General features: G+C 40.1%; 1 protein-coding gene across 1 annotated transcript in view; it reads right to left on the minus strand.

Moving 5' to 3' along the window:
• Positions 1 to 25,856, minus strand: part of FBN2 (fibrillin 2) — a 260,908-nt gene extending 235,052 nt beyond the window's left edge. The window contains exons 1-5 of the mRNA XM_059174478.1: positions 24,828 to 25,856; positions 23,943 to 24,025; positions 18,577 to 18,675; positions 15,391 to 15,486; positions 7,418 to 7,513 (exon numbers count right to left, since the gene is read on the minus strand). Coding sequence (XP_059030461.1) covers positions 7,418 to 7,513; positions 15,391 to 15,486; positions 18,577 to 18,675; positions 23,943 to 24,025; positions 24,828 to 25,081 — 628 coding nt within the window. The 5' untranslated portion in view covers positions 25,082 to 25,856. The remainder of the gene's footprint in view (positions 1 to 7,417; positions 7,514 to 15,390; positions 15,487 to 18,576; positions 18,676 to 23,942; positions 24,026 to 24,827) is intronic.
• Positions 25,857 to 27,616: the final 1,760 nt, after the last annotated feature.

Consider the following 27,616-nt stretch of genomic DNA (forward strand, 5'->3'; position numbering starts at 1 on the left):
TTATTGGGTGCCAGGTATTATACAGTTTCATTTAAGGCACAAAAATAAGGGGCACATGAAAGACATGCATTTTATATGCAGAAACAAGGATCATAGAGGGTAATCACTTTTCCAAGGTCATATAGGTCTTAATATTCAGTTCTGATTCTGACTACATGCTATGTACTTAAAACATGGCAGATTTCAGCTCTGATTCTGACTACACCCTGTGTACTTACAGAACAACAAATATTATTTAGTGGACACCTACATGCACCAGGCACTCTGCCTCTTATATATCAGGAGCTGAACACATTGCTGCTTTTAATCTTTCCAACAATTCCATGAAGCACTTGCATGTCCATAATTCTTTATCTAAAACCCTTGAATACAGATGCTATTTGGGCATTTATAGTGTTTGGGATTTTTTGGAATATAGTTGATCCTTGAACAACACAGGAGTTAGGGACACTGACCATGCAGTTGAAAATCCATATATTACTTTTGACTCCCCAAACTTAACCACTAGTAGTCTACTGTTTGACCAGAAGCTTTGCCAATAATATAAACAGTTGATTAATATGTATTTTATGTGTATTACATACTAGATTTTTATAACGAAGTAAGCTAAGAGAAAATAAAGTGCTATTAAAAATCATAAGGAAAATTCAGTTAATGTACTGTAGTATTTTTACTGAAAAAAATCCACATATAAGGGGAGCTGCAGAGTGCAAACCTATGTTGTTCAAGGGTCATATGTACAGAGTACACATGAACAATTTATTATTTTTTGCTGAATCCTATATAACATTTCTTTCAATTTAATTATTAAATAAAATTTTCCTCTTTTCCTATTGTTAAATAGGAAAAGAGGAAAATATTTATGCAACTACACACACATAAAATATTCTAATATTTAAAATTTTCTCTTGCAGGGTTCCCTGCCTCTAGGTAGATAAACCAAAAGCAAAGAAATCTATAAATAAGGGGCACTTAGAGCTGGAATAAATGAAAATGCTCACTGCTTTAATTCAAACAAGTTTCAAAGGTAAAGCATCGAAGTCTAAGAGGCTGCCAACACATCTGATCTTACTGCACACATCTCAACAGCAGAGGTTTAAAGCAAAGATTAAGAAGCGGGAGCTCTGGCTTCTCCCAGATCAAATCAATCAATGATTATCTTTCAAATGTAGACCTTTCCCTTCTAGAACCAAGCATCTTCACTCCTAGTCTCAGCATTACACCTTCCTTTTCTCTCATCCTTCCTTTCTTCCCACCCTTCCCTTCTACTTCCCACTGTCTGCTTTTTTGCTCTCATTTTCCTTCCCTTGTGTGCTTAATGGCATTCAAGATAAGGATGTCATCTGAGCTAGAGCCAAAAAGTAAAGTTCCCACAGATCTTTTGGAATTTCTCTGATGCCCATTTAAGGTTAAGTTTAGCTTAGAGAGTGTGAGGTTATAGAATGTTCTTAACGGTCTCACAAGTACAGAAATATGTGTGTATGCGTGCGTATGGGCACGCGTGAGTTTGACATCTGTGGTTGGTAACAGTCTCTCTCTGTTCCTTTTAATTTCTTTTTCACTAAATCAACAGAGTGCAAGAGAAAGGCAGACATTTTATTACTATAAAACAAGCTCAGCTCAGTGATTGTCCTAACTGGTACTTAAGTACGGAGTTTAAAGTTATTTAGCATAAAAGTCAATCATGATGTATCTTCTAATAACAATACAGAAGTTAGTCTAAAATGGTTTTTTCTCATTATAATGAGTCATATTGCTTTCATTCAGGTGCCCGAAGACATTTCTAATTCTCACTTAACCAGGAAGTATTCCTGAGCTCTCACATAAAGTTGTCCCTACTCCAATTATTTACATACTGTATTCCTTTTTAAGTAGATGGTCACTGCTGTTCTTGAGTTTATATTGTCTTTGCAGCCTGAGCTCCAACTAGCCTAACACTTAATAAACACTCAAAAGATACATGAAAATATTAATAAATACATTTATTTCATTTAAAAATAAAAAATTACCTTCCTATATATTCTAACTTATGGTTAGAAAAGCAACAAGAAAAATATCTCCAAAGCGCCAGGCTAAAAACTATAGATATTTTTAAGATCTGGGAATGCTAAAAGATTTTCTACACATAACACCAAAGGAATAAAACATAAAAGCCTTTTTAGAGGGAAATAAATGGAATACATCAAAAGCTTTAAATTTTCACATACTCAACAACTCAGGAGTTGCATTTCTATGCATTTCTATTTCTAAGAATAAAATTGAGGTTATAGATTTACTACACAGATTCTTATCATGGCCTTGCTAAAACACAAATAGGCAACAAAGCAAAAAGAAAATCTGGAAATGACCCTAAATGTCAATTAACAGAGAAATATAATTACGGCATGCAGGAAGCCACCACAGTAATTGAGTTTAAGGTCTTAAATTAGATTGTCTGTATCCTTTTTCTCATCCTTACAAGCTTCCCAGTGCTAACATAAGCTTTACCTGGGCAAAGTTTCTTCATCTGGGACACAAAGATAATAACTTTACAAATATGGCATGATTGTAGAGAATGTAGATGCCTGGCCCTCATTGTTACAATATGCAGCAAAACTATTTCAATCTATAATGTAATGTATTTCATAACACAAATGAGGAGCAGGATACAAGCAGATTTCACGTTACAAAAGGGTGGATTCCAGTAAGAATGGAAAGATCCCAACCTTCGTAAGTAACATAAGTAGAGTGGGAAAAAGTATTCAAAAGCATATCCCCCTAAATTTTGTAAAATAATTCTGACTGGAAGAATTATGAATTACATGTTTTTGTTTATCATATTTTTGAAATTATTTCATAATAAATGTGTTTCTCTTAGATAAGAATATTACAGTGGAAGGAATTTTTTTCTGAAAGTACTGCTTATATATTTCTTGGAAGCATCAAATCCATAGTAGATAGAATCCTGCATAATTTACCCACTTATTCTCTCACCATGCTCGCCTATATTCCTGGTCACACTTATTTGCTGTTACTTCATAGGCTGAACAAACTCACCATGTGTACTTTATAATAAATTCCAAGACCATGAAATTAGTTAATTAACACATGCATCAATTATTTCTGAACACACTTAGGTCTGATCTACCTAATTCCCAGAATTCAGGAAAACCCTGCTTCGCCTGCTTCCACTCTTATTTTTGAAGAATCGAGATATGGTTTGAGTAGGCTGAATAGCTGTCCCAGTAACTTTACTTCCTGAAATGTGGGTGGATGAACACAAATACACAGAATAACTCAAGAACTTATAATTTGGGGCGCCTGGGTGGCTCAGCGGGTTGAAGCCTCTGCCTTCGGCCCAGGTCATGATCCCAGGGTCCTGGGATTGAGCCCTGCATCTGGCTCTCTGCTCAGTGCAGAGCCTGCTTCTCTCTCTCTCTCTCTCTCTCTCTCTCTCTCTCTCTGCCTGCCTCTCTGCCTACTTGTGTTCTCTGTCAAATAAATAAATAAAATCTTAAAAAAAAAAAAGAACTTATAATTTGACTTCAAGTTACCAATATGCAAAACTGAAGGCTAAGACTATGAGTGGCTCCTTTCAGAGAGCCACCATCATCATGCCCACTGAAGTGGACAATTAGGGATGGGGTATCCATCTCCTAAAGGTCTAGCTTAGGCAGAACCATAACACAGCATTTGAAAAACCACAATTCTGACCACAAAACCCTGCTTTACAATGGGATGAGTGAGTGAGAATCCTGTGCCTGGAGATATTCAAGCAGAGGCTGCGTGACTCCTCCAAAAGGCTTTTAGACAATGAGATCATGCATGAGGTTCTTCAACTGGATGATTTTATGAAACTTACCCTGAAGAGAAATCCATCCCTGATTCATTTTACACAAAGACTTTAAAGTTTATATTTCATAGACTTTTAAAATTTGATCTCACCTTTTATAAAGTAGCTTCAGATTGATAAATGGAATTTTTCTTAAAAATGTCAATAGATTAAAAAGTTAATCTCCAATGCTCCTTTTCAAGGTACCATTTACTGAAAAATGTACATTTTAAGGAAATGTCCCTAAATACAAGGATATTTGAAATTTCACCAAATTTGTGCATTTTTAAAGAAAGTCATGTTTACATGATAAAAACAGTGTGTAGTAATATATTTTGGATAATTTAAGAGTCTAGGATATATTTTAACAGATGGTCCTTATATAAGCCTTAAGGAAAATTCAAGATTTCAACAATCATTTAAGTCAAAGAAACTGAAATAAGGACTTTTGGCTGGCTGTATTTGTGATCAAGTAATCACTACATTTTTCCAGAAATTCCTTACGTAAATTCATTTCTTGCCTGCCCACCCCATCTCCACCAAATTTCTACTGATAAATAATAAGGTACATTTTAAATGTTTGAGGAAAAAAGCACCAGGTCTTGATATACAATGTTAATTTCATTTCTCTGTATTCTCAGATATATATTAGGCACACTATTAATCTTTTCTTTTTTTTTTTTTAATGCCATGTATTTGGAAAGAAAAGCCCAAAGACTGAGTCTCTACATGTGCCTTGGACACAGCAGAGTTGTCTGCCTTCTATAATCAGCAGTGGCCATAAGAACTCTCTTTAATGCTAAGTATAAAAGGTCATTGTACCTATTAGCATGAGTGAGAAGAGAACTCCAAAGAGGTTCAACCAGCCCAGCACTAAGACTCAAGTTAAATACCATAATCATGCCAGCCACTCATTTACCACTCAGTCTCTGTCTCCAGTCCGGAAACCAGTCTGCCAGGAGCCTAGATAGCTGGAAGAGCAGCCATGTTTTATCATACAACTGATCCCTAGAGGCTAATTTAAAGGAAAACTGTATGTGTCCTACATTAAGGAGGAAAAACATCCCTCATTTCACAAAAATCTTTAAGAGAACAAAGAACTTATCTTTTGAAACTCCGTAACTGAAAAACACAACAGGAACTTTTTTTTTTTTTTTTTTTTTTTTTTTTTTTATTTTTATTTTTTATTTTTTATAAACATATATTTTTTATATACATATATTTTTATCCCCAGGTCTGTGAATCACCAGGTTTACACACTTCACAGCACTCACCAAATCACATACCCTCCCCAATGTCCATAATCCCACCCCCTTCTCCCCAACCCCCTCCCCCCGGCAACCCTCAGTTTGTTTTGTGAGATTAAGAGTCACTTATGGTTTGTCTCCCTCCCAATCCCATCTTGTTTCATTTATTCTTCTACCCACTTAAGCCTCCATGTTGCATCACCACTTCCTCATATCAGGGAGATCATATGATAGTTGTCTTTCTCTGCTTGACTTATTTCGCTAAGCATGATACGCTCTAGTTCCATCCATGTTGTTGCAAATGGCAAGATTTCATTTCTTTTGATGGCTGCATAGTATTCCATTGCACAACAGGAACTTTAAATGTTAACAGGGCATGTGAGCCTATTCATATTCATTACACTCAGCATAAATGAACTATTCCTTGTATATGTGAGTAGACAATATTTCTTAAGAAAAATTATCAACTCTACTTTTTACAGGGATTAATTACATTCTAAAATATTCCACTGAAAATATCTTCTAAAAATGTGTAAGTTCATATGTGCAACTCAAGAGTGAAAATTATTAACTTTGGAAGAAAAAAAGTTTTAGAGCTTTCATCTGCAGGTTAATAATTAAAAAGACTTTAAAGAAGCAAACACATGTTTTAAAAATATCCTTCAGTCCAATTCATTAACTAATCAATTTTGTAATTTCTTCTGAAAACATGCTACTATACATGTAAGATATATGTACGTCTTTATTAGATTCCCATAAATGTAGTAAGAACTAACAAATCTAATGAATGGATAACTGTTGAAGAACGATGACGTAATGCCTGGAAACCTCTGACTTGAAACTGCCCAATTCCTTTGCCAATTAGGAATTGACCTTGAAATTTGCTTCAGGACAAGAGAACTTTTCTGGAAGGTTACATGACTTCCAGAAAAATGAACATCGTCTCCACCAGTTAAAATTATGTTTGAAAATTTAAATTGAAATATTTTTCATTCTGTAGTATTTAAATAAACTTAATATTATATAGGCAATCTGTATTATTCCATTCTCAACAACTTACCTTTTCATGCAAACATTTCATAATTAATGTTTCTTCCCAAAATAAAAGCATCTGGTAAAGGCATTTAAATTTGCCCTAAATATAACCATAAACTTTGTCATTTGTGGAATGTATTTCAGTCCCAAGAAATCTCAATTACCCTAGGAATAATATAAATATCATGAGGTATATATACATACCAGTGTATGCTAAAAGGTTTCATACATTTTTCTTTTCAAACTTTAACAAGAATTCCAATTTCTCCATTTCTTCTCAAGATTTAACCCAAATACTAAGATGAAGTTTTTGACAGGGTGATGAGTACAATTTTTTAAATACAAGGCTTTTTTGCAGTTTGAAACCTCTATACATATATAAACCATCACTACTACTTATCTGTAATATTTCAATGGCATAGCTTCATACACTCTCACGTTTCATAACAAAGAATGCACTGTACAAATTTAGATGCTATGAAAAGCCCTGGGAAAATAAATTGAAGATGTATGTCCTTATGAGTGTTATGTAATACTGCTTCTAGTTTAACATTATTTTTACTCCTATGGTTTAATGTTAAATAGTTATTTCTCACATTTTGTAAGATTAAACATCTTTATTTTTTTTTTTTAAAGATTTTATTTATTTATTTGACAGAGATCACAGGTAGGCAGAGAGGCAGGCAGAGAGAGAGGAGGAAGCAGGCTCCTCGCTGAGGAGAGAGCCCAATGAAGGGCTTGATCCCAGGACCCCGGGATCATGACCCGAGCCAAAGGCAGAGGCTTTAACCCACTGAACCACCCAGGCGCCCAAAATTAAAATCTTTAATAGGCCACGGGCACCCATTTGATTCCAGGACATCATTAATAGATCATTTAGCACATCGACACTGGAGATTTCCACCAGTCTACCAATCATGAGTTTAAGTACTATTTGTATTATGGTAAATTGGTTTCATATTGGCTTGACTGACCATTTACATGGGTAGACAATGCTGGATGCCTACTGAGCATTCATTCCTCCACTCCTTTTCTCCTGCCCAACAGAACTTCCACAGGCCTCCTGAACTGAGCTTACTCTGGGGCAAAAAATGGACATTCTCCAGTTGTTGTTAGTTATGTCTCATAATCTTACTATCCACGTTATAGATATCATCAGAGATGAATAAAAATATAATTTCATCAGAAGAATTTTCTTTGGATAATCAAAAATTATACAACTTTTTGTTTATAAATTGTAATTGTATAATTACAATTATACAATATTTTGGTTTAAAACAAAAGAGACTTCTCCAAAAGGAGGGTCTCATTTCTCTTTTCTTACCTCTTTCACACTGTGGACCAGTGAATCCATAAACACAAGCACAGCGGTTAGGTCCAATACAACGTCCACCATTCTGACACCCATTTTCGCAGACAGCTGCACACAAACACAGCAAGAAGCTCATTATATGGTCAATCTCCAGGTACAGGTGACCACTGAACATCACAGGTTTGAACTGTGCTGGTCCACTCAAAAGCAGACTCTTTTTGATAATCATGGTACAGTGCTGTAAGTCTATTTTCTCTTTCTTAGGATTTCCTTCATTACATTTTCTTTTCTCTTGCTTACTTTAAGAATACAGTATATGACACGTATAACTTTAAAAATACGTTAATCCACTGTTTATGTTATCAGTAAAGCTTCCAAAAAACTATTAGTAGCTAGGTTTCTGGGGATTTAAAAGTTATACACAGATATTCAACTGTGTGAAGGATCGGCACCCTAAGCCCTGTGTTGTTCAAAGGTCATCTGTACCATACAGCATAGAGGTAGCCCATAATGTATCTTTTCTCTCAAACACAAGTTACAACTTGCATGCACATTTAAATAAATACACGTAACGTAAATTGAGACAAAACCCTATATAATTCATGTAAATCACATTGTGAGGCACAGATCTGGCAAAAGTTCTTTTTTTCTCTTTCTTTTAAACAGAATCACAAGGATTGGCTGGCTCAAATGCTCACACTGTCAGAATGTAACTAACCAATTCTTATCTTACTTCTATTACCCCCATAATCAATCTTCATAGGTAAGAAAATAAAATATGGGGAAATGTAGGAAAAAGGGGACAGACAATAGGCAGCAGAGAGACAGGAAAAAAGGGAGGGATGCGAGATGGAAAAATAAAGAGCAACAAAGAGCAGGAAAAATCAGAGAAGAAAAAAAGCAACAAAGAGCAGGAAAAATCAGAGAAGAAAAAAAGCCCCACTCTGCAAGAAAAAAGACTGGGTGGGTAAAAGAAAAAACAAAAAATCTAACGTGAACATGGTTGGGGGGGGGATACCTTCAATTCATCAATGAAACATCAAGAGATAACTAATGTGTACAGAGTATGTACAGGATATAAAAGGAAAGAAGGAAAAACTTCAGTGTCTCAATATGATAAATATTTTTATTAAAAAATTAACCCCAAATGCCAAATTTTTAAGACGAACACAGGCAGCATACACTCCTTCACTCCTTTCCACTTGTGACCAGGGAGACCAGGATTCAGTTCAGGCTCCATGGGCCCCAGAGAGACAGACAGCTAGAACTGACCCTGAGCGGCTCCTCTCCCCCACTGCACCACCCTCAGCAGCCTGGACCACAAAGAGAAAACCACTCTATAAAGACCATTCCACAAATTCCCTGAAAAACCACTATTCCTGAAAACTCTCCTACAGCACTGGAATCCAAGAATCATGCCTTCTCTGAGAAAAAATACAGGTACTAAGAGCTTGTCTATTAATCCACCCACCTTGTCAAACATAAAAACCATCCTCACAGATAAAGGATTATATTCTATGAATTGTGCCCAAAACACAGAGCTTCAAACATTAAAGCTAAGTGAGGGAGCAAAGGACAACTGTGTGTGCTTCAAATGAGGCACATATTAAAAAAGGGAAGCTCAGTAAATAATCAGGTATCTAAAAATGCAATAGTGTTGCTATCTCCATACCACGAATACTGAGTAGAATACCTATTTTCATCTAGAAAGCATCCAAGTGGCTTCTGTTCTGCTAACAGTATGAAATGAAAACACACTTTGAAACAAAAGACTTCTTTATCTTAAAGCACCAGTGTGCTAGTGGCTTTAAAATTCTTTGTATCAGGCTTTGCTCAAAGGCAAGAAGGATTCTATGTATATTCGCACAAGTGCATCTTTGGAAGAACCACACCTTCCCATTTCTCCACTAGTGCCTACACAGCACTTGCAACTCATCTCTGTCCTGAAATATGGGCCGGGCAATAAACAGGATGAACAAATACAGAGGATAAAGGAAAGGAAATAAAGGACATGAGAAGCGTGAGAAAGATGGGGGTGGACAGGAATGTGGAAGAAAACAAAAACCTGTTGGAGAAGTCTCAGTGGCATGGAACTCCGTAGAAACAATGGACAGCACTTGAACATTTCAAATGCTAAAAACACATATTGCAAAGAAGCAGCATTTATCTAATGTAATTAATTATGATGTGAGAAAAGTACTTTAAATATCATCAAGCTGTAAAAAATATAAATGGAAATCACTTTCCCTGATGTGTTCTCTCATAAGATCCATGCTAGCCTTTAACACATGATTGGAAAAAAGCATTCATGACTGACATTCAGGATGCATCCCTGGACTAGGTGGAGAAAGTGATTCTCTCAGGGCTTCCCAAACAGACTTCTAACTCCTAACTTCTAACTCCCACTTCTAACTTAATCCTTGAGTTTCTCCTGAGGAGCCTGTCCAGTACAAATTAAACCTAATCTAATCTGTCTATGTTAGAAGGACAATGTCTCTCTACTCATTACCATTTTTTTTTTGGTAGAAAATATAGTTAATGTTCATAAAAAATTATGTAAACATACATGATTTTATTATTTTAAATATTTTTTAAAAATTCTCTATTTTAATTTTTAATATGATAAGTATCAGCAGACATACCTCATTTTTTTATTTTTTTATTTTTTAAAGATTTTATTTATTTATTTGACAGAGAGAGATCACAAGTAGGCAGAGAGGCAGGCAGAGAGAGAGAGAGGAGGAAGCAGACTCCCTGCTGAGCAGAGAGCCCAATGCGGGACTCGATCCCAAGACCCTGAGATCATGACCTGAGCAGAATGCAGCGGCTTAACCCACGAGCCACCCAGGCACCCAGACATACCCCCATTTAAACAAAAGACCTTTGGTATACTCAATGATTTAAAAAAAAATGTAAAGAGCTCCCATGAACAAAAAGGCTGAGACCCTTTGCTTATATTACTACTTCTTGTCTGAGAGTGAAGTCTCAAACTAGAAACTAGAAAGTGAGGTCTCAAACTCAAACCAGAGTTTGCCTGCCTTTGCATCCCCATCATCTACTGTAGAATTTGATCCACCGCAGATACCAAAAAACAAAAATCCTGGAATACATGAAAGTCTTCCCCCTCTTTTCCCACTATTTTGCAAGGGAGAAAGTCGCAGTGAAGGGATAAGTTCTGTTGTTTCCACACATCCTGATCACATCAACTTTCTGATTCTCTGCTCCCCTGCTGAAAATTGGGTTTATATATCCTACCTGAAAGGGCCTTGAGGATTGAATAAAATGATGTATAAAACAAAGTGCACAGTCTCTGACATTTAAAGTGTTCTATAAATTTTAATTCTCCTTCTCTTTTATTCTACAGAGTATTTCTATGAAAATAAGACTTGCTCTTTATCACCCAAAGGTTATACTGAAGAACAACAGCAGCAAAAGTGGACAATGCATACAAAAATAGAGTAAAAAATAAACAAAAGAGCTAATTTTGCATCTTAAGAATGAGTTACAATCAAAGTTATTTTATGCAATAGTTTTTCTTAAAACAGAACAGAAATGGAAATTTACATTCCAACCGAAGTTGGAAAGAAATGTGAATATGCCTAAATTTCAGGCATGGAAAGAAGGCTGACCACCCAGGAAGAAAGAAATGCTCACACCTGGTGTGGGATAAAGCAAAAGCAATGGCAAAAACCACATGCTACATACTCTCCACACCAGCTTCCCAGTGATCTTCACCCCGCCCTATAATTAACCCGTTATCTATATAGAAATTCAGTCTACATGCTCCCAAGTTCCTATCTCCGTCAGCTCTCTCTGAAGATCTTAGCTCATCCATCTTTCCAACTGGAGGTCTAACAGACTGTTTAAATTACCAAGCCCAAAACAAAACTCTTGCCATCCCGTGTTTGCAGCTCGGCCTAACCCACTCCCAGCTCAGTCTTCTCATTTCAGAAAATGGCACAACCATTCCCTCTGGGGCTCCATCCAAATTCTCCAGTTGTCATCATGGATCTTTGTTTCTGTTTTTCTCCCCCAGCACACCCATTCCACCAGCACACATATCCTTCTACAGACTCTACCTCTGAATACAAGTCCATGACAAGCACTTGCCCCACGCTCATTACAACAGCACCATGCACCTAATGACTGCAGGCGCTGGTAACTCACCTCTCTTCACCCTTCCTACAATCCAGTAGCAGCCAGAGTGATTAAGTTTTTTATGTTAATCAGATCGTATCACTCCACTGCTCAAACTAACTCAATGGCTCCCCATAAAATTTAGAGTCCCAATTTCTTTCCTTGGTGGGTAAGGCCATCCAGCACCAACTCTGAACTCACCTCCCACCTTTACCTCCTTTCCTCTCCTTAGGCACATGGATTTTCTTAATATCTACAAAACAGGTGGAAGAAAAAAGTATGTTCCCACTATAGGTGCTATGAATCTGCTTTTCTCTCTGTCTAAAATACTTCACCCACTGACCTAAAATGAGACCTTTAGGTCATCTTGTTTGCTCACTAATTCATTCCCAACACCTTGCACAGGTGGGGCTTACAGGAGAAACTCAGTGAACAAGTTGAATGAAAGAGCACTTTCTAAGGAATGCTTTCGACATTTCTGGGAAGGTAGCTAGGCAGTTTAAATGTTTTTATAATCCTCATTTTAGCAAATGTTTTTCCAGGGCTTTTCTGGATTCACAAGCTGAAAATTATTACACCTGCTTTCTTACTCTCAGTGCTATAATGCTCTCTCTGTGTCACGCAGTTCAGCAAGTATCTTCCTTACACCTGGTTTTGAGTGATGTGTACGAAGTGTCATACCCTGCATCTTTGTACTTGCTGTGAATGATTTTGCTGGTTACATAATTTGCTTGCACCATATGTTCTATTAACCCTCAGTACATGTTGGGCAATCAGAGTTTTTTCTCATGAGATATTCAGTAGACACATTTTCAAATATGCAGCTCTTATGACCCAGGGTTTTTTTCCCCTTTCCCCTGACTGAAAAGTGTGGGGGCAGTGGTATGGTTTGGCACAGGACAGAAGAACATAAAAGCATCTCCTGCAAAAAGGGAAACAACTTTTCATCCCTTTACTTTCCATTTCTGTGCAAAGAGCAGAGGAGGGACACACCAGCTTTCTGTATAATCTCTAGGAAAATACACACATACACAGAAATGCCCCAGACAGATATAGGATCTGTATCTGTCAGGCTGAAAGTGGATAGTTTCATGACAGATTTGAGCTAATACTCTGAAAGATCTGTTGAGGCAAGGCTCTTCCCCCTGTAATTTTAAAGTAATTATGAATTTTCTCCCCCTACACAACAAAAGGTTGAGTTTTAGGAAAGATAATTGTGTCTCTTTGATTGCTACTGAGTTCTATAAAAGAGAAATACAATCAGATCTCCTAACACTTCTGTTTAGGTATAAAAAAGGTATAAAAATCTGCCTCCTTATAAATACTGTATTCACAATAGGTTTTTTTCTTAGCAGTTGTAAACTGGAGTCCATTGTATAAAATTTGGAAAATACCTATATATTGGAATAAAATACAGAAAAAAAATCATCCATGAAAAAAGAAAGTTTGCTATGACTTCTGTTACACTGCTGTCCAGCTTTTTCCTGGTCAACCCTAGCCCAAAAAAGTTATTACATTGGCATCTCCTATTCCTGCAAGAAAACTGGCCTCAGTGCAATGTATTCTCTCAAATTCCTTTTGCTCAGCTTTCTACACTGGTCAGTCTCGGATTACCTCAACAGCTATAGCCATACCTGAAAGTTACCTACACAAGGGGTTCTGTAAACTTTGGTCCACAGGTCAGATCTGGCCCACCACCTGTTTTTGTATTGCAGTGAGTTAGGAACACTTTTCACATTTTTTATGGTTGGAAAATCAAGAGAAGAATAATATTTTTGTGAAACATGGAAATGGTATAAAATTCAAATTTCAGGGCGCCTGGGTGGCTCAGAGGGTTAAGCCTCTGCCTTCGGCTCAGGTCATGATCTCAGGGTCCTGGGATCGAGTCCCGCATCGGGCTCTCTGCTCAGCGGGGAGCCTGCTTCCTCCTCTCTCTCTCTCTGCCTGCCACTCTACCTGCTTGTGATCTCTGTCTGTCAAATAAATAAATAAAATCTTTTTAAAAAAAAATAAATAAATAAAAAAATAAAATTCAAATTTCAGAGCCCAAAAATAAAGCCCTGTTGAAACACAGCCAAGTTCTCTCATTTACATATGGTTTATGGTCACTTTTGCACTGTAACAGAAGAGCTGAGGAGTTGTGACAGGGACCACAAAGTCTAAACTATATTCCAGAAAGAGATGGTTGACTCCTGACCTGAACAAAGTGTTTTTCTTTACATTAAATCACTTACCTATTTTACATCATTTAAAAAGAAAACTTCATAGCACTTATAAATGGAAAGCTTATATTACCCTAACAGGAAGGCAATCTTACTAAGAACAATGACGACAAGAAGATACCACTTCATATCTATCAGGATGGCTATCTCACTCACACATACACACACAAAAAACAAAACACAAAGCAGAAAAGCTTTGGTGAGAATGTGGATAACTTAGAACCCCTGTACACTGCTGGTGGGAATGTAAAATGGTATAGCCACTAAGGAAAATGGTAAAGCAGCTCTTAAAATTAAAAACAGAATTAGCACATGATCCACCATTTCTCCTTCTGGGTGGGTATGGTACACAAAAGAAATGAAAGCAGGAACTCAAATGGGATGGTTGTGCATCCATATTGACAAGAGCCAAAAGGTGGCAGCACCTCAAGGATCCATTCACAGACAAACGGATAAAAAAAATTACCATATGTACACAAAATGGAGTATTATTCAGCTTTAAAAGGAAGGAAATTCTAATATATGCTCTAACAAGGATAAGCCATGAACACATTATGCTAAGTAAACTAAACTCATCATAAAAGGACATATACTGTATTGATTTCATGTTTATGAGGTAGTTAGAGTAGTCATATAGAGAAAGTAGAATGGTGGTTTGCCACTCAACTGTTCATATAAAAATGGTTAAAACAGTTAATTTTATGCTTTATGCATATTGAAAACAATTTTTTAAAGTTTTTAAAATTCCAACAAAATATGATTAGCTTAAAACAAGGTAGATATTCTTGTATACCTACTACTTGATCTTCCTATGTTAAAAATGTTGAAGAGAAATTCTTAGGGAGACTTTGAAGATTAAGAGTGAATCTAGACCCTGTCTCTGATAAAATCCAAATGAAATGAGAAGGGACTTTGTTGTTATATATGATTCAACGCTCTTCGATGTCATGACTGAAAATACGGGGATTCAAGAGTCCCACAGTCTACAAAACACAAACCACGCGTGTTCTCCAGTGATATGTCATAATCCAAGAGTGATCATCCCCACATCTTTGTTAAAAAGTTATTTCTTTATTAGTACAGAATATGCTCCAATAAGTGAAGAAAAGACCTTAACTGGATTAAAGCTCCCTCTTTCACAACAAACTATCATTTTTTAAAAATCATTTTAGAGCCCTGCATTATTTCATTACATAATTAAATATATATGAGCTAATGACCATTTTTAAGATCGGCTCTCCTAGAGTTAATTTTGGATATCCTAAAGAGAGTGAAATCACAACAATCTTTACCATGTCTTCAGGAAAGTATTCATGTTTTATGAAGCAAGATTTGTAAAAGAGTAAGTAAATATTAACTTGTGATATGGGTCAAATCTGAGGAAGTACTAGTGGTATTCAACATCAACACTCTAAAACATAAGAATCTTAAAAGAGAAAAAAAATCTAGGATAAAAATTAGAAATTAGCTGTAAGGTATGGCTTACTACATAGTTTTGTTTTGTTTTTTATCATCATTGGTTTTATAGGTCCTTCAATTTTGACTTAGTATGAAATACCCACTTCACATCTATCAGGAGAAATCAAATAATTTCTAATAAATGAAGTCTATTCCAATGTTCCTTACGTTGTCCACAGTAAGTTCCGATATATCCCTTCTGGCACTGGCAATGGTCATCTGCACAAGTTCCTCCATTCATGCACCTGACATTGCACTGCTGAACTGCAATGAACAACAACAAAAATATATAAAAATATCAATCACTGAAATTTTAGCATCTGTGAGTTATAAAACCAAATATCCAATTCAATGACAAATGTATTTTACGGAAATGTTATGACCCATAATATACTTATTTATGAGCGCACACATACAGCATGTTTGCATTTGTTAGCATTTAAAATAGATAACACTTCCAGTGTTAAAAGAAATCGCTATATGGTGACTGGTAGCACAGTTCCTAGGAGGTGGGAGGATTTGTGTAACCATTCAGGATTTGGGGTCTGAGTGTCTCCTGTATCGATAGACTTAGTACTCACCCTCATGGAGCTAACATTCCCACAGAGAGGCAGACAAAACACAAGTAAACAAACACTACAATGTCATTAGAGGTTGTGACAAGCTCTCCAAAGGAAACTGTGTTATAAAGGAGAATAGCCAGGAGCCAAGGAGAAATCTAGACAGAAGGAAGACCAGACCATTCTCCCGTGACACTTAGGAAGTGGTTTGAAAGAAGAGACTGAGCCAGGCATGAGAAGTACTAAAGAGGAAGCTCATGGGGAGAGAAACCAGCAAGTCCCTCAGATGGTGGAGAGTTTCCTTTATTTGAAAAACTTAAGAGTCACAGGACTATAAAGAGTCATGCTGGGAAGAAAAGGTCTTAAAGAGGCATCCAGAGGCCAGCCAGATAATCCAATATCTCCCAGGCCATGAAAGGGTTGTTATATCCCAAATGCAAAAGAAGTCATTGCAAGGATTTAAGAGAGTAAAGTGGTGCAATGTATTTTTAAAGGATTCCTCTAGCTGCTCTGCGGAGAACACATCTGAAGAGATTAAGGGTGGAACCCAGAGAACCCAGGGTACTCCAATAGTACCCTCCCAATGGCTAAGAGATGAGGGGGACTTCTCTTACCTCCCAGGTTAAGAGATGAGGGGAACTTAACGACAGGCTATCAGTGGTGATGGAAAGTAGAAGCACTTAAAATATGCTTTCCAACAGAACCCCCAGGTCTGGTTAAAAGAGTTGACACTGAGAAAAGGAGGAAGAAGGTAAAGAGAAACAGTTGCTTAGGCACTGGGTGGAGGAGAAGTGGCATTTGCTGAAGCAAGAGAAACTGGAAGAAACAGATTGTGGGCAACAATGAATCAAATGTCCTGCTACCAAGTTTCAGACATTTACTATGCATTCAAGTGGAGATGGAACCTGTGAATAGGAGGCTCATTGGAGGGATCTATTCTGAAGACAAATACTATGAGTTAGAAACATACTGGTAGTAGTTGAAGGCATCTATATAAATAAATTCATCCAGGGAGTCGATACTGTTGAAAATGCCAAAGTCTAATGAAGAGGATGCTGACCAAAGACTAAAATATAATAACCAGGAAAACACTATGGCCATGGATACTGCATAAGTGGAGGGAAAATAATGTTTCACAAAGAGGGCAAATAATGGTGCTAAATGCCCTGAAGGAGTGGAGTAGGATAAGACTGGCAAAGAGAGATTCCTGATGAAAAGGGAGTACTACAAGGCCATAGGAATTCCCAGATTCCATATGGAATTATATACCATAAACTGAGGGTTGGCCCAGTCAATGTTTAGCTGCCCAGGGAGAGGATTAAGAAGCTGAACCCGTAAAATTTCTCCAGGATTTTTTTTTCCCTGAAGGCATATATGAGTAAACTAAGACAACATTAATGAAAATAAGGTCCAGAATATATTCGAGGCAGTCAGACCAGGAAGGCTCCTGAAAGCACTGAAGGAAATCTGGTAATCTGGGTGGTCAAGAAAGCCTGGATGAATTGGGAAAATGAACTTTTATTTTTTTTATATATTTTTTAAGATTTTATTTATTTATTTATTTGATAGAGATCACAAGTAGGCAGAGAGGCAGGCAGAAACAGAGAGGGGGGAAGCAGGCTCCCCGCCAAGCAGAGAGCCCCATATGGAGCTCGATCCCAGGACCCTGGGACCATGACCTGAGCCAAAGGCAGAGGCTTTAACCCACTGAGCCACCCAGGCGCCCCAAAGATGAACTTTTAAAGGTTGAGAAAATGACACATAATTTTCAAAGAAAATAAAACTAGAAGTTACGCAGAAGTTTCATCAGAAGACAATGACATTGATCATGTAAATCTTGAATCTTCAATTTCTGAGTCAGACAAATTCTCTACTACCTCTTCTGAGAAAATTTAGAGAGATAAATGTTAAAATTTAAACAACATCACTCTGGCTTGAGGCAGATTTAAATTTTTATGTAATTACTGAGCAATTAAATAAATAGTATCTGCTCCTACCTTGTTATAATCTCATCTTAAACAACAGCCTAAAAGATTAGTTTTGAAGAACTGACAACCCTGATTTGGGTCATGAATAACACAATCCTACTCCACTGTTGTGATATCACAGGACTGCTGAGAGTTAATATGGGTAAAGCAAAGTGAGTTAATATATGTAGAGCATCTGGTCAGTATATAGTATTTATTATCATCCCAATCCTCTTATCTTTCTCCTTTGGTTCATCCATGAAATAGGACATGGACTGTAGGATTATGCAAAGGCAATAAACAGAGCCTAGGGCTGGAACCTATACGTTTATATGTATTCAGAATACATGAATTCAAATCTATGTTACCCTGGGCAAGTTAGTTAATTCACACGTGCCAAACTCCTTTCTCTGTAAAATGGGATAGTAATAGTATCTCATAGTTTTCATGTGAAGATTAAATAAAATGCTATAATCAAAAACATAAAACCGTATCTAGGGCACAGAACAAAAACCCAGTAAGTTATAGTTCATAAGTTATTCACAAAGAATTTCTTTTCCACTGAATCCAGGCACTTTTATTGCAAAGACACATAGCTTCTGGACTAGAACTAAACCATTCTTCTAAATAAAAAATCACTATCCTCCTACCCTTCAGTTGTTGGTGGCAATAATGAAGCCACTGAAGATTTTGACTCCAAAGATTAAAGCAGATCTAGCTAATGAGGAAAATAATCAACATATATATCCTTGTTAAAAAGGACATTTGGTATTCATTCACAAGCTTCAGAATAATGCAATAAATAAGATCACATCTAAAGAACATACTTGATTTTGATCCACAGGTTGGTGATATTTGGCCACTGGAACAAGTACACATGTTAGGACGGGAACAAAATCCATCTCCACAACTATTTCTACAAATTGCTGTAGAAAGCACAATAGGAAAGCAAAGGAATAATTAGGTAATAAACCACAGTATACAAAACAAGAAAGCTACAGTCAACAATAGTAAACTTGAAAAACTATGATAAAAAAATACAGGATATGTAATGTCTGATTTCAGATATGCAAAAAAATCACCCATTGTAGACATGAGATGAAGTCTCACAAATATCCTTATGATAATGTGCAAACAAATGAAACTATTTCAAGTTCCACAGTCCTTTAACTCTATCAGTACAGGTCATGTTTTCCACTCAAGGCAGAGCATTTATACATAGAATTTACCACAAGATCACAGTCTGGGTCAAAGGAAGCTAGAAGGACTGAGGAAACCCAGAGGTCTACAAAACCTCAGAAAACATAGCCCACTCTGGAAAAGAACTTCACAAGACATGGAAAATATAAAAATGGACTGAGGCAGAGACTCCAGGCCCTAACCAGTTGGCCAAGCCCCAGGGGTTCCATGCACATTCCTTCCCAGCTGGTATCTGACCTGCCCCATCATCAATCTTTGTTCTCCTTAATAAATCCCTCTCTCCTTCCTCTAGCCTTTTTTCTCCCATGCTATCACCACAACCTAGCCTATATCCTGCTGGTCAGAAAAGCTGCTGCCACATTTTGATGGAGGGAGAGTCAAAGCCTCCTGCAGCTTTGACCTCCAAGGTATGAGGGTCATCACAGCAAAGAATGTTAGGCTCACTGACACAGCACATACCATGGATCCTCAAAATCATTAGTTGAGTGCCTTCTCTCCCATTTTTAGAATCAGTTCATTTAAGAGCTGAGAAATTCATCTCTATACCCACAACTGAATTTTTTATTTGTGTACAAAGCCTATGTGCTTTAATGCTCCACGCCTGGATCCATGAGGATAAGAGGAGAGTCTGGGAACATTCTCAAACTAACTATAAACATTCATGCAAATGTGCATTGTCTTTAACTAGACAGGCATCTCAGAATTTTCAAAGAGATCAGAGACCCCCAATAATGTAAAGGGTGTGTAGTACAGAAGTGAGCTAACTCAGGGTGCCTGAGTGGCTCAGTTGGTTAAGCATCTGCCTTCAGCTTAGGTCATAATCCTGGAGCCCTGCAACACAGTTCCTTGCTCAGTGGGGAGTCTGCTTCTCCCTCTCCCTCTGCTCCTTCCCCTATTCATTCTTTTTCACTTGCTCATGATCTCAAATAAATAAAATCTTTTTTCATTTTTTAAAAAATTTTTAAATTATTTTTTTAAAGATTTTATTTATTTATTTGACAGACAGAGATCACAAGTAGCCAGAGAGGCAGGCAGAGAGAGAGAGGAGGAAGAAGGCTCCCCGTTGAGCAGACAGCCTGATACGGGGCTCCATCCCAGGATCCTGGGTTCATGACCTTAGCTGAAAGCAGAGGCTTTAACCCACGAAGCCACCCAGGCACCCCTCAAATAAAATCTTTAAAAACAAACAAAGAAAAAATGGAAGTGAGCTAACCCAGTCATTTTTTCTTCCCGAAACTGCCTTTTGACATCCACGTAATATGACCAGCATCTCCATTAGCACTCCTTATAAATGAAAATGTCATAGATCATAGTGTGAAGATAGGAAACTAATTTTAGGCAAGAACATGGTTCCTGCCATGGAACTGACTACTAAATTTTAAAATGTGCTACAGTTTCAGATCACCAATAATTTTCCAATGACCATACCCACTAAAATATTGTTTCTTCCAAAGCTCCCTCACCCCAGCAGGCAGACATTTAGTCTAGGCATAGGTAATCTACAAAGTGTTCCTACCCAGGTCCTAAACCCAAGGAAGGTCTCATGGCTGGAGAATGGTCATCCTCAGACAACAGACTCCTGTCATTACCATAGATTTGCTCTTTATGTCTGTGAGCCAGTGAGAAGACAGAGTGTGAAGGCCCTTTCTCCTCACACTCATCCCAAACTATGAGATGCCTCACCTAACTACTTGTCCCTCCTACCTTCATGAAAACCACGAGACCCAGAAATAATGAAAGGAGAGGGAAAGAGGACATGGGGGATAGGGTTTCTCTGATGCTGGGAGAAGATGCCCAGAACAGTAAAGAGGACATAGGATGAGAAAGGTCTGAGGTTGAACTCTTGCTATGCTATGGACCCAGTGAAAGTTTAGAAAAAGACCACATAGCTTCGCTGGGTTTTGTTTTCTTCTTGGTAAAATAAAACAAAGAGGTTATAGTGGAGTATTCTGAGCTCTTTTTAGGTTCAAATGCTGTGATTTCAGGCCAACCCTTTCCTATACCACTGATCAAAATGCACTTCATAGCAAAATTTCACAAATAAATTAATAAACTTTCCCACTGCTTCAAGTTCTAACAAGATTTTTAAAAAAATGAAAAGTGAGAAAATCAATTCCATTTTTTTGGAAACAAATATTTGCAGTTTCAGAAGTACTTCAATGATCTTTGCAGGCCACAACTAAGAACACTAACAACAAACATAGAAACACAAATCAAAATGCATTAGGTTTCCCATAATCTGAGAAATACATTTGTCTTTTATTATCTTCATCTCTTCATGAACCCTGGTCAACACCAAACAGATTAAAATTCTAGAAGGTAATCATTTTGAATATCCTTCTATAAAGAGAGAATGCTGATATATAAATGAAATAATTAGTCTTTGGTCCTCGTATTTGATTTGTATTCTACTTATCTCTTTGTAAGTTGCCTTAGAGCTTTGTCTTTTGCTAAATGGTGAAAATTCAGTAAATATAATAAATAACTTATTATCGCCAGGAAGTCCCAGAATGAAAATTCTTGATTTTGACTTGATAATGCTTTCAGTTTGGTTATTATATCCACATATTATCATTTTAAATGTCAAAGAGAATTGTACTACTAAATTGAACAGAAAATATTAAAATTCAAAATTTATGTGATATCCATACAAGAGAATAAAAGGGCATTACATTCCTCTATTTTATGCACTGCTTTATACTCTTGGGTATTTGAATTATCTTTTTAATGTGCTAATATTTTTGTAGATAAACTCTAAGTGCTTGATATAGAAGTGATATATATATATATATATTTCTTGGTGATACAAAGATAACTACAGAATATATGATTTTGAGTTTAAGAATTTTTTTAAAGAGATTTATGATGCATGTAACTTCCAATGTATTTCATAGGTACCCAAATATTTCAAGTAGTAGAAAAGCAGGCTATAATAGCCACCATTGCTCTGAGACTTCCAAAGTTGTTCTTCTAAACAAATAAGGAGCACAATGTTGCTGAAAAACTGTTAAGTATTTAAAGCAGACACTCAGAGGGCCATATACATACATACATACATCATTAATATATACATACGTACATACATACATACATACATATGTATGTACGTATGTATATATTAATGATACACACACATATATGTATTTCTACTTCAAGTATTCTGGAAGGCTCTGCTCTCTGGAATTCCCATTCCACACCAATCCAATAAAATCTGACTTTACGGATTTTCAACACATACCATAAACCAATCCCTTCTTCTCGGCTGCTCTCCAACTCAATAATGGCAGTCACATTCATTACATTCAGTGAGTCAGACTTTCCGCAGTGCCTAAGTCATCCCAGTTAGTATGGCAGGTGTGTGGTGAGTGACAAGCTGTTGTAGGAGTCTAGGAACCATGTTAAAGCAGGCAAAGTATGCCCTACTGGCCTAAAAGGGTAAATACACCCTCCATATATGCCTCACATAGAGGATTTCTGCGTTGGGGAAAAAAGAATGTAATATCTTTTGTTTCTTTTTTACTAAAGGCTTATCATCAGAGGATTTATTTAAAATACTCATGAATCACTTTAAAGAACACAGTCATTGTTTCCCATTTGTGCCTCCCTACTGGAAATTGTGGCATTTTCAGGGTAGAAAAAATTACAAGAAACAAAAGTCTTCACAACACATGAAACTTCACTCCTTTTTAAAAACTGCCATGAAAGGGGCGCCTGGGTGGCTCAGTGGGTTGGGCCGCTGCCTTCGGCTCGGGTCATGATCTCAGGGTCCTGGGATAGAGTCCCGCGTTGGCCTCTCTGCTCAGCAGGGTGCCTGTTTCCTCCTCTCTCTCTGCCTGCCTCTCTGCCTACTTGTGATCTCTGTCAAATAAATAAAATCTTAAAAAAAAAAAAAAAACTGCCATGAAATAACATGAAGGGTCTATCTCAAACCCACAAAACCAATAAATATAGAGTCGGAAATGCCACTACATCCTTATTATCCCTTGGCTAGCGTGGCTTGCCCTTTTTCTCTGTTCACAATTGTATAATTATTTTTTCCCTAGAGAACATGAAGGTCAATCTAAAGGCAAGACTGGCTCTAAATGAATGTGCTGTCTATGATACCTGGCTCTCCTCCCGACAAGATAAATTTGACTGCTAGATAAATACACGGAGCAGGCCAGTCACACTTTAACTCACGAATTCACAGGCATGTGAAATAAGACATCCCACAGTCCATCACTATGAGTCTGGTAACTAATGACTTCTCCAGTTAGAACTTGTGAGAGCTAGGTACACAATTTGGAAACTGAATAAAAGAATAAAACTTTGAAGGTCAGAGATGCAGAACTTTGGAAGCTCTAAGCCTCACACTTTGGAAATCTACAGTACACTATGAGATGTAGAGCCTGTAAATCCTAAATTTAAATATCTTACAAAAAAAAAAAAAAAAGGTCAAGCCACTAGGGAAGAGTTCTTTTAAAAATTTTGTTGACCTGGGTCAACTCTAAGTCCTCTGAGAGTTCCTTTCATATCTACATTATGTGGCTGTTGAGATGAAACCAGAGATAATAAAGTGGTTTTGTACAAAGGCCTAAGAAAGCTTGATCTTCAAAAGGCCTAAACCTCAAGCAGTCAAAAGCCAGATAATTTACATAATCACATTGTGGTCTTATCTGGACTCCTTTAGGAAAAAGTGGTTTTGAGTTATCTAGGGAATTGGTGTACTCCCCCTTCAGTTTGTATTAATAGACTCAGAAAGATAAAACTTCCAAGTATCTTTGAAACCTTTATCATTATTGCCCTTCAACAGAGTCTAGAAGCGAAGTCTAAACTTCAATGTAAACCGGCTGCTTCCTCCTTAACACTCAAACGGGTCCCTGTCCTAATTATCATTGCTTTGTGGCCACTGGATTCTAAAAGCAACTGTGTCCCAGACAACTGAATCCAAGAGGTCGGCCCTGACAAGGGGCCAAGCGCGCTGCCCAAGGTGGGACCCCAATCAAGCACTCACGGACAATGCACTGGTTTCCTCCAGGAAGCGTCTTCCATCCCGGGCAGCAATAGGAGTGGAACCTGGATCCGCACACGTTCGGCCTGCGATGGACAAGCAAGGTCACACACACGTAGGGAAGTGTATGGTAACACATTAGCGGTTTTCCCAAGCAAAAACCGAGCGAAAAGATTTCGGGACAACAAACAAACCAAAACTACACTTCAAATTCTTGGGACTTGGGGCACAGACATGGAAGTAAATTGGCTGAATGGGGGAGGGCTGGAAACGTCTAAAACTTGCCTATCATCTGCCTTCCCTTACTGCCTTTTTAAAGGGCAAAAAGAAAACATGGAAACATGTAATTTGCTACTACTCTGGGCTCCGGATGCACAGAACAAAGGAACGACTCTTTCAAAAATCCTTGCCCTCGTCCCCAAATCCGTCCCTCTTCAATCCATTGTTACTTTGGCCCCGACGTGTCAAGGAAGGCGCGTTGGAAGGTGAAGCGCTTGAGTTTGAGGATCAGAGCAAACCCTAAACCCCGCACTCCTTCTCAAACAAAAGGCTCAGGAGCTGCGCCCCCGACGGTGGGGAGCAGGCAGGCTCCACGAGCCCCGACGCGGAGTAGACTCAAGGCCGCCCTCCGCCCGACACTGAGAACCTGTTCCCGCACCGCGGGCACAGTCTGCTCTCTGCCATTCACACCTGGGGGCCTTCGACCCAACCCCCCGAGGGAGGGCTTTTTGCCGGCTGAGCTGCGGAGAAAAAGGGGGAGGCGCTCCTGGGAGTCCTCGGGATTCTGGTGGAGGGGGCCGCGGCTCCAGCCACCAGAACCAGGTTCAGGGAGGGGTGGGATGGAAAGCTGCCAAGCTTAGGATCCCCCGCTGCCTACTGCCCACCTACCCTCGAAGCACGTCCTGCTGTCCTCGCCTGCGCACCCGGTTGGCAGCCGCGGCGCCCTCCTCGCGGTACTCAGGCACCGCGAACACGCCTTCAGAGCCCGCCGCCGCGGGTCGGACCTGCTGCGGCGGCGGCTGGGGCCGGGGCGGCTTGGGCGGTGGAGGCTGGGGCTGGCCAGCCGTGCCCTGCGCCCAGAGCGCCACGCAGCCCAGCCACACGAAGTAGGGCTGCAGACACAGCCGCCGCCGTCTTCCCATCGCGGGCGCCGAGAGCGCGCGGACCAGGGTCCGCGGAGAAGAGAGTGCTGGGAGACAAAATCTGCGCGGCCTGAAAAAAGTCAGGGTCTAACAAGCCCTCCGTCGGCTCCCAAGACTCCCTGGGGCTTGGGCTCCCTGCAGTAGCGGGAGCCCCGGACCGAGCGCCGGCCCCCTGGCTGCGGGCGGGACGCGGGCTCTAGCGCAGCGGGCGGCGAGGCGCGGCGGCGATGTGGCCGGCAGCCCCGCGCGGTCCACGTTGCATCCCCCGGGCCACGGCCCCTAGCGACTCCAGGACCGCCAGCGGGCGGGGGCGGGAAATTACAAAAGTAACCCGAGCAGCCGAGGCGTAAAGTTACAAAGAAAGCGGACCTCAAAAGAAAAAAAAAAAAAAAGGGCCTGCACGCAGCGCCTCGGCGGATTCCCGTGCGTTCCGGGAACAAATCTTAGAAAGTTGCAAAAGTCACCAGGAAGAAGCCGACAAACAAACAAAAGTCGCCCCCCAAAGAAGAGGGTCTCCTCCCGGCTCGCCTGGAGTCCCGCGGGGCAGCGACGCGCCGGTGGCGGCTGAGGAGCCGAGCTGAGGTGTGCGGGGCCAGGGCGAGCCGCCGGTGAAAGGGAGGGCAGGAGGCTGGACGCCGGGAAAGATGCGGCGGACGAGGGCGCGGCGCGGGGGTTTTGAGGCTCGGCGGAGCGTGGGGCGGGCCCGCGGGCGGCGGCTGTCAGTGGGGGCTGGAGCGCAATCGTCCACACGTGGAGCGCAGCCTCGACCCAGGGGCCGACGCAGAGTGGGCGGAGACAGAGTTAAGGGGCGAACGAGTGGGGAGAAACAAGGGGAGTAGGGGCTGGGGGAGGGGAAGAGGAAGGAAGGGGGTAGGGTGAAGGGAGGAGAGAGGACTGAGATTGGGGAGAAGGGGGGCAAGCCTGAGAGGAAGACCAGGGCTGGAAGAGGCGCTTGGAAGGAGGGACTGGCGAGCCCGGGTGCGAGAGGAAATGAGCGGGGGATGGGGGCGAGGTTAGAGCGAGGAGAGAAGTGGGAAAGGGGAAGGGGGGCCCGGGGGCCGGCTGGAGGGGCGAGGCGTTAGTCGGCTTTGCTTCCCGTCCCCCTCAATTGGCCGCTAGCTCTGTTTTGACTGTACAAAGCGAGTAGACGACGGGGGAGGGGGCGGTTAGGGACCGGATTTGGGAAAGGAGGCAGGAGCCCCTTCCCCTCCCCCTCCGCCCTTGCCGGGCCGCGGACCAGGGACGAGGGGCTCTAAAAGCACTAGGCTGGGCTGGACCCGCAGCTGAACTTCCCCTTGCCTGGCAGAAAACACAGAGTTGAGGAGGAGAGCGGGTACTCCCGAGAGAACCTAGACCCAGACCAGGGGTGGGGGGATTCTCAGCCAAGCAGGAATAGAGACTCGCGCGGGACTTGGCTGCAGCCTCAATCCAAGGAGGCCCGGCCCTCCCCATCGTCCTCCTACCCCCACCCCAGCCCGGCATAGGCGTCAGTCAATGGGACCCGCACAGGGGTCGGGCGTTTCCAGATTGAAATGCGTCCTCCACCTCCAAGAGGGAGCTCACGCGGCCGCGGGGGGCCTCGGCTGCATGCCTGCGCCGCGGTCCCGGATAGTCCGCGCAGGGGGTGTGCGTTCAGAAGTATCCCCTGGCACAGCTCTGTCGGGGTTTGCAGTCAGAGAGGAGTTAGAGCCCCTGAAGTGGCGGGGAGGGACTGCGGTAACGCAGAGCTGGTAAATGGGTCTTGCGGCATATCCTTGGTTCTTGGCTTGGACTCATTAATGATTAAGCCCTAGCGATTGGTGCATCCAGACTGGCGACCTGCCCTCTGAACCCTAGAACTGCCTCTGTGTTCACCCGCCTCTGGGGTCTTCCTTTATGGCCCTGCTTTCATGAGGTCTCTGTAAAGCCCTGGTCATCTCTTAACCCATGGCACTGCATAATTAAAAATCAAACATCCCGGGGCACCTGGGTGGCTCAGAGGGTTAAGCCTCTGCCTTTGGCTCAGGTCCTGATCTCAGGGTCCTGGCATCAAGCCCCACATTGGGCTCTCTGCTCAGCAGGGACCCTGCTTCCCCCCTCTCTCTCTGCCTGCCTCTCTGCCTACTTGTGATCTGTTAAATGAATAAATAAAATTAAAAAAAAAAATCAAACATCCCTGAAAATTAAGGCTAACCATCCAACCAGTTTAGGAAACAGTACAAGAGAGCAATGTCTGGATTATTCAGGCCTAGGGAAATTTACTATATCTATACCTGTATCTGTATCTGTATCTATATCTATATTCCCCACCTGAATTGCCCAGATGTGCTATTTGGCAGCCAAAATTCTCTGAGAACTGGCATAACTCCCTTCTCTACTTTCCAAGTATAGTCAGACAAAGAGTCTGACTTACAATATCCTCATAAGGCCTAAAAAAAAAAAGGTAGAAGTCACGTAATTGCAGATGAGACACCAATTTGTACAAATCTGAAGAAATTAAAGACAGTAATAGAGATATTTGTCAAGCACTTGTGCTTCAAACAAATAAAACCATTT

Source organism: Mustela lutreola, chromosome 5 (assembly GCF_030435805.1).
Source record: "Mustela lutreola isolate mMusLut2 chromosome 5, mMusLut2.pri, whole genome shotgun sequence".
Classification (NCBI taxonomy): domain Eukaryota; kingdom Metazoa; phylum Chordata; class Mammalia; order Carnivora; family Mustelidae; genus Mustela; species Mustela lutreola.